The 7,866-nt window shown below is 52.5% G+C and overlaps 3 protein-coding genes across 3 annotated transcripts; 1 reads left to right on the top strand and 2 right to left on the bottom strand.

Moving 5' to 3' along the window:
• Positions 1-299: 299 nt before the first annotated feature.
• Positions 300-1,662, bottom strand: MYCFIDRAFT_88137 (uncharacterized protein; the record flags this gene model as incomplete). Its single annotated transcript, XM_007928478.1, has 4 exons — positions 300-902; positions 964-1,372; positions 1,508-1,541; positions 1,649-1,662. 4 exons carry the CDS (start codon positions 1,660-1,662, stop codon positions 583-585), a joined length of 777 nt encoding a protein of 258 aa, XP_007926669.1. The 3' UTR covers positions 300-582.
• A 782-nt stretch (positions 1,663-2,444) lies between these two features.
• On the top strand, positions 2,445-4,470 carry MYCFIDRAFT_990 (uncharacterized protein; the record flags this gene model as incomplete). Its single annotated transcript, XM_007927500.1, has 4 exons — positions 2,445-2,596; positions 2,649-3,882; positions 3,940-4,252; positions 4,313-4,470. Coding segments are annotated over 4 exons (1,857 nt in total), but the record flags the coding sequence as incomplete, so codon positions are not given.
• A 1,446-nt stretch (positions 4,471-5,916) lies between these two features.
• MYCFIDRAFT_196728 (uncharacterized protein) lies at positions 5,917-7,826 on the bottom strand (the record flags this gene model as incomplete). The annotated part of the gene is made up of 5 exons (XM_007928477.1): positions 5,917-5,932; positions 6,001-6,053; positions 6,146-6,564; positions 6,630-6,726; positions 6,780-7,826. 5 exons carry the CDS (start codon positions 7,824-7,826, stop codon positions 5,917-5,919), a joined length of 1,632 nt encoding a protein of 543 aa, XP_007926668.1.
• Between the last annotated feature and the right edge of the window lie 40 nt (positions 7,827-7,866).

Here is a 7,866-nt window from a genome sequence, read left to right as displayed (position 1 = left end):
CGTATGTACCCTAGGTTCGGACGAATTGCAGAGATCGAGTCAATTGTGGAATTTAAGCAGGGTTGAGCTGCGACGAATTAATTTGAAGGGTTTTGCAGATTCTGAGGACACCGATTCAGCCGAGCATAGTCCACGACCGAAAGCAGTAGTCTTGGCTTCCTGTTTGAATGGTGGAACAGGCAGCTCCAGCGGTGGAGCGGCATATTCTGCCACTCAGAGGCGACAAAAGGCCTAGCTCTGCATACGCCGTGCATAACACACTTGTCTGTCACTTAGTTGAGGCCGCTCTAGCGCCAGGGCCTAGCACAGCAACCGTGCAAGTTGTGAGGTGTTATGAATGACTAGTGTACGCGTCAAGGCGTCTAATATTTGGACCATTTCCTTCTTGGGCCTGGAGCGGCCTGCTAGAAGAGTTGCGAAACCCTTTTAAAAGGCCTCGATCTTGTAAGCGAGCAGCGTTTGTTCCCAAATCCTCGAGGAACGTCCGAGTTTCAGGAAGCTACGTCTTTGGCGCGTTCGACTTTTCACGTGAAATTGGTAGCCCAAGAGTGACTTCCATGCGGCAAGGCATTGCGGCGTCTTTCAGACCATCCGACCAAGCCTTGCATTCACTTCGTCTAGATCCCACCTTCTGTCTCCTCCATTCGAGAGACCTTGGGGATCTGCATTGAGAGCCTGCTTTTCAAGCCATTTCCTCCTCTCCCACTGCTTCTTCGTTGGCGTCAAGGTGTTATAAGCATCAAGCAATGCTTGCCACCCTTGTATACCACCACAATCTTCAATTATACCATGACCTTCTCCCTCGATGCACTGAATGGCATTCGTCGCAGGAGCAATGCCAACGATGGATATATCGTGTACCCATTTGTTGGCGTAGTCGTAGGTGTACGACATATGTAGACCTGAGCTCAAGTTAGTCTTTGCCAGGCCATCAAGGAGAGACAAGGAGATAAGTCTCAATACCTTTCGGCTGTGCTCGATCTAACACTTCGCATACATTGATCTGGCTAGCGTTCTTCTCGGGAGTTCTTGGGTGCTCCCATGCACTTTTGCGAGCCCTATCACTTGGCTCAGGTCCGACGCTTCTGGTTCCATACTTTGCGTCGTCGAGAATTCGTAGAAGATACTTGCGTGAATCGTCGACCCTTTTTGTCAGTGTCTGGATCTTCTTCATCACTTGCAAGACACGCTCGTCTCCACCGGCAATCGGTTCGTACTCAGGGTCATGGACGCCGAACTCATAGCTGTGTACTGACTTCCAGCCGAAAGCGACTTGGAGCGCGCGATGGAGGTCAGCAAAGGAAGTGGTAACAGGAACGGACAGGACTCGCCAGACCGGAGGATGTAGAAGGTGTTCGGGGGAAATATGGAACTTGAGCAAGAAGTTTGGTCGTCTGCAACTGGACTTGTGAGACGACCAGTCATTGATTTGACAGTCTTTTGAGCAGTATGAAGTTGTTCTGCAGCGCGTGCAAGCTCGAAGGGGGATGTTCGTCCTGGAGCACACATTACATTGTTGTGAAGGAGGCATGGCTTTCGGCCTGTGAGGGAGTTGCATAGCTGAGAATTGGGCTACCTTAGAAGATGACCTGGAGTCAGTAGTACTTATCTTGGACGTAGACGTGGTGGTATACATGGTACGCCGCACGCGTGCATCGGCATTTGGACGCAGGAATCGAGGATAGACAGCGGAAGGAGCAATCAGATGCCAGCACCGGCAGCATTGCCAGGATGAAGCTTCCACGGACGGAGAACGGGGAGCAGAACTCAATTTCACGCCAAGAAGTCACAATACTGGAGGTGTCAGGTTGTGCTGTAGGGCAAGCCTCCTGCGCCGGTACGTCGGCTCCTTGCCTTTTAAAATATACAGAACGTGTCCTTCGAGGCGTTATTCAGACTGAAGCTGTTGATTCCGACTTGAACAGAGAGAGTCAAAATTTGACGGGGAGCTAGGGCTCGGTGGCTTAAATGGGGCTCAGGGAAGTGGTCAAGGGTTCAAGGTTGCTTCAGGTTGTTAATGTGCATTTCTAATAATAAGGTTTGCAATTCGGAATTGCATGTGACAATAATAATAGCGTGAAGCGAAGTGAAGTGAATGTTCATGTCAGAGATCGAACGACGCCTCGGGTCATCTCTTGGCAGTGACGTCGGAGGACGCCCCACACTGTTTCAAGTCGACGCAGCAGCTGCAGACGCGCACGCGCCGAGGAAAGGACGGGAGACGCGGGAAAGAAAGCACGCTTGACTTTTGAGCGTCAACACCTCCACGCACACAGCAGCTTGGATCACAACAATCTCACAACAATGGCACTCAAGTACGGCAGCTGGCTGCCTGTCATCGCCGTGCTGGTCTTGCTCTATGCAGGCCAGGCAAACGCATTCGGTGCTGGTGAGTTTGACTACCCAGCTGTCTCGCGGTGAGCAGGAGCTGACGATACCGCCCTTCAGGAAACATCGGAAGCACCAGCAAGATTGAAGGCCAAAACTGGCGCCATGGCGATATCGAAGATACACTCCTCACCATCCTCACGGCACGCGCCATGGGCGGCCGCAAGTTTAGCAAACTCGATGTTAAGCGAATCTACTTCGGGAACTGGTCAGTCCTTGGTGGAGTGGTCTTGAGATTGCTGGCTGACTTGTCGCGATAGGCTCCGCGATTACAGCCAGGCCGTAGACGTAGGCACTGTCAAGTACGTTTCTGCTGAAGCAATTCGCCTTCTGCTTTGGATCCTCGGCTTTTTATCCTTCGGCTATGGCACTCAAGAGTTTGAGGTTACCACGGAGAGGCTGGGTTGCTATCGTCCAGAAGAGCATATTGACAACCCGAAGGACTACGCCGACAATCTTGATGCGAGGCAGTACGACCGCCGTTTGCGCGGTCCTGTCGATGAGCGTCGCGAGCTCAGCATTGACGAACGCACTGGCTTGAAACACTACATTGCTAGTGAGGATCAAGGCATCACTACATCTGCTGGCATGGTCCGCACTTTGTTCCGCAAATGCATCGAGCTTGGTCGCCGCTACAAGCACAACAACGATCAACGCGATTACTATGAAGCTCTCCGCCTGCTCGGAACTGCTTGTCACTGTCTGGAAGACTATTCTGCCCACTCCAACTACACCGAATTGGCTCTCATTGAGCTTGGCGAGCGTGATGTCTTCCCGCACGTCGGCCGTCGCACCCAGATTGAGCTCAGAGGCGCTCGTCATCCAGTCTACCCAATCATCACTGGCACTTTCGGTGGCGTCGACTTTTTGCACTCTGTCATGGGCGAATTCACCGACAAGGCGACCCAGTATGAATTGGACGAGCTGGAGGGCACTCTGGTCCAATCTCAGAACGCCGATACTTCGCTCTTGCAAGATCTGCTTGACAAGCTCCCACCTGGCATTCTCGGAGACAGCGATCAGAAAGGCAAAGCGGAGCAGCTCAAAGTCAACGCTCAGGCAGAACAACTGCAGAACATGCACATCACGCCAAAGGAGCCAGAAGCCTTCACCCAACAGGTCGAGGAGATTCAGACACAGATCTATCCCCTTTTCGAGTTCCATGATAACCTGATGAAGAGCATCAACGAAGCTATCGACAAGATTCCGGTTCTGCCAGACCTGATAGAGCAGCTGCAGGACCAGGTTTCAATCTTCGTATTCTCTCTCATGGCTCCATTCGTGGTTCCGATCGTCAATCAGGTGAAGAATGAACTACGAACCGGAAGCTCAGAGATCATCCAATCCAGCAAGGCTCAGCAGCATAACGTTTTCCAGGACGACAGCTGCACCGATCCAACCCACAGTATGCTTTCCAAGGATCACTTTTCCAACATCCTCAACGAGCCGGCTGGTAAGGTTGCTAGCCAGGTATTGAAGTGGGTTGTGCCGCAGGTATGTGCAGTCTTCCCTCTGAAATTAGTGGGTGATCTTGACTAACGCTTCCTGCAGATCGTTGCTTGCTGGGATGACGATAACATCGACATTCGCCGCACGAATGACCGCATCATCAACGGAGTATTTCACCATCCAGCGCTCCGCGACTATGGTGAGGACGGTGCGACTGATGGTCGTCATTTGATGTTTCAAGTCGTTGAGCGCTGGTGGAGCGAGAAGTCCGACCGCGAGCGTGATGATCTTCGCGACAAGCTTTCAAGAGATGGCGTTGAGCAAGGCTGGAACCACAAGGAAGGCGTACAAGATCATGGACATGGTTGTGGCAAGCCTCTGGGCCTGCCAAACATGAAGACAAGCCAAAGCTCCGGTGCCATCGGTGGCTCCTTTGGAGGCCTGCAACAGGCCCTCGGCGGAGGTAGCTCGTCAGGTGGCCTACCAAACGAGATGCAAAGCCATATTAGCGACACAGTCGGTGATGCTGTTGGCGGCGGGGCTCTCGGCTCCATTGTCGGTGGACTCGCTGGCGCGGTTGGAGGTGGATTGCTCGGTGGCGCCTTCAGCGGCGAGAAGGCCGAAAAGAAGAGATACTCGAGTGGTGGCTACAATAACGAAGGCGATTCGTACACGTCTCAAGTCACTGAGACGGGCCATGTTCCGGGAGGATATGGTGGACAAGGCGAGCGCTATGGCCAAGCCCAAATGTCGCAGACGCAGTATTCGTCTGGTGGACACGAGGAGCGTTACCAGCGGTACGAGCAAGACGGCCCCTCTGGCAGTACTGGCTACGGATTTGAGCAGCGCACCGAAGTTCAGCCGAGCTACGGCGGTGGCTACGAGCAACGTACTGAGCGTCGCTACGAACAGCCAGGTGGCTCCTACATCCAAGAGACCTCCGAGCAGCGCTTCACTAGCTCTGGTCAACAGTATGGCCAACATTCTGAGACACGGTATGGTCATAACCAGAAAGACAGCGATGATGATGATGACAGTAATGACGATGATGATTACGAAAAGAAGATGAAGAAGCAGCGCAAGAAGGAAGAGAAGCGCCGCAAGAAAGAGCGTGAAGAGGAAGAGGAACGTCAGTATGGCCGTCGAAACAGCGGCAGCCGCGAGCGTCGCCGCTCGGGTTCCAGAAAGCGACACGACTCAGACGAGTATGAGCGCCGCTCTGGTGGAGGTCATGGAGGCTACCAGTCTGAGCGTCGCGAGGAGTATTCTCAATCGTCGAGCGGTTACGGGCGTCAAGAGTATAGCTCTCACTCTGAGAGCAGGTACGAATCCTCAAGCTACCAACAGCAAAACTATGGCGGAGGCGACAGCTACGGACGCCAGCAACAGAGCTACGCTGGAGACTCATTCTCTGGCGGAGAATATGGTCGCCCCCCGCCGCGCGAAGAATTGGGCGATGGTGGCCTCGGTCAGAGCGAGTACGGCCGACGTGAAGAGTTTGGCAGTGGCGGAGGATTCGGACGTCGCAATGATGATGATAACGAGTACGGACGACGCGATGACATGCCTGGCGGATTCGGCAATGAGGGTTACGGCAGCGGTGGTGGCTATGGTGGCTCCTCGGGCTACGGCGATGAGGGCGGACGTCGCTGGTAGACGTCCCACATGGTGCAATGAGTTCACAGAGTCGAACATTTGCACGAATGCAGCGGTATAGCAAGACATAGATAGCACGCTGGCATGCAATGAGACAAAAGTTGTTCTTCAGCCGCCCTCTCCACGTCTGAATCGATCGCGCAGACGGGGAAAAAGTGTTTTGATGACAGCCAGACGCCACGATGTCAACATACATTCTCCAGGTCAAAAGAGGCCGGTTTTGGAAGAAGTCGGCTCTGAGGAGGAACAAGAAGGCACTGCAGATCTTCAGATGAACTTCCCTCAAAAATAATAATACTCCGCACGTCTCCGCAAATAATGTATGAAGGAGCGCAGCGTCCTTCTTGGCAGTCCAAGGCCGTAGAATGTCAATTCATATTTGTTGATCTCCATCTTCGTGTATGAACCACGGAGAAAGGCCAACTACATAATCGTCCGTCTTCAGGAGATTCGCAGGCATAACCAGATTGGCTTGAGCTTGTGTCGTCGGCCACCCAGTCCTCATACCTTGTGCTCGATCCGTAGTACCAGCTCTGCCTCCAGTATGCTTCAAAATCTTCCTCTTAAGATGCGTAGCTTTGATCCTGTCTCTTGGATTCCATTTCACACATTTCTTCATCAGTTTTCGTAGCGATTCCGAATACGTCTGTACCACATCGTCCGGCTCCCACTCAAACTCTTTATTCTGCTTCTCACCAGGTTCCGTATCGACCGGACCATCCCAAAGCTTGTCATCGTCCCAGCCTTGGACTGATTTGCAATGCATCATGGCTGCGATGGTGATCCCGACTTGATAGATGTTGGTTGGTGACAGGAGCTTGTCGTCGTACACTGGTAAGAAAGTATCGTCTTCCATCCAAGGGATTTGTTCTCCTGCTCGGAATCCTGGGGTGCCATGCTGCGCGGCGTAAGCATATGGATTGAGATCGTCGTAGCGGGAGGTGATGATGCTGTTGCCGAAATCGCCAAGGACTGGTTGTTGATAGCTGGGGAATGGGCGGGGAGGTGGCTCAGTAGTAGCGGTGGTATAGGGAATTGCTGGGTCGAGGAAGATGTTCCTTGGATTGATGTCTGCGTAGTAGTGTAAGTTTCTTGCGAGGTTTTGTGCTTGCTGTCACCTATGTGTTCTTGCTCACCTTGATGCACAATTTGTTGCCAAGTCTCGTCCTTTTTGCTCTGAATGTTGCCGTACTTCATGAGCACACATGCCTCTGCAAGAGCGTTGAATACTGTCTATGAGGGAGGGAGTTAGTTCGCAACTCAACGGTCATTTCGAGTCTACTTACCCAGATGAAGGCTTCCGGGATCTTCTGGCCGGCTTCTTGATATCTCCTAATGATGCCATCGATGTCACCATGGCCACAGTAGCTCATGATAATCCGGGAAGCCATGCGTTTCATGTATACTCGAGAGTCAAGCAGCTTGATGAGCCCATGACTTCCTGGGCCATCGCCAGCGGCTTTGTTGAGATTTCTCATTGCTTTTACTTCCATGATCTCTCTTGTTCCCCAATTGCGAGGATCACCGTACCAAAGGCGGATACTCGACCATTCATCGACGTTGTGGAACTGGTCTTTGACGGCAATTCGATCAACGATCTTGGAGTGAGTTTCGTTGTATGCCACCCACAGTGTTATGTTTCCACCTGACCCGGTACCGACTTGTCCCGGGCTAACCCATGTCTTGCCTTGCTTGTAGCGCGGAGGATTGTCTTTGGCAAATGTTTCCAGGGCACTTTGAGTATCGTTTCGAGTACGCTTTTCCTGTGTGATTACATTTCGAAAGGCATCCCAATCCTCATCCTCATCCTCATCCCCATCCTCATCCTCATCCTCCTCATCCTCATCCTCATCCTCATCCTCATCCTCATCCTCATCCTCATCCTCATCCTCATCCTCATCCTCATCCTCATCCTCATCCTCATCCTCATCCTCATCCTTATCCTCATCCTCACGTTCCTCTGAGCTACTATCCTCATCCTCATCGAATGGTTTCTCCCCGCCCTCACTATCCGTCAAGTCCTGTTCTGTGAATTCAGGAGGTTCGGCGCCAGGTATATCCGACACATCGCTCAATGTCCGACCTTTATCCCGACCTTCATCCAAGTGCCCTTGTATCCTGTCAGTCTCCTGCTGCTGGGCTTCTGGCGAGAGACTGTCCCACTGAGCATTTAAAATAGCTTGATGCACACGCGCGTCCCGCCGATCTCCAGCCCTTCTGATACGAGCCTTTCGATGCCTTTTGAACAACTCGCCGATCGGTAGAGGTTCTGGCTTATCGTCTTCATCGCCACTGACATCGTCGAGTCTAGGCCTTTTCTTTGGTGACGCCATTGGAGATGTATTCGTTCGCCGCTTTCTCGTGTTTGGCGTC

This window comes from Pseudocercospora fijiensis (assembly GCF_000340215.1).
Source record: "Pseudocercospora fijiensis CIRAD86 unplaced genomic scaffold MYCFIscaffold_4, whole genome shotgun sequence".
Taxonomy (NCBI): domain Eukaryota; kingdom Fungi; phylum Ascomycota; class Dothideomycetes; order Mycosphaerellales; family Mycosphaerellaceae; genus Pseudocercospora; species Pseudocercospora fijiensis.
This window is presented reverse-complemented; position numbering and strand designations above follow the sequence as displayed.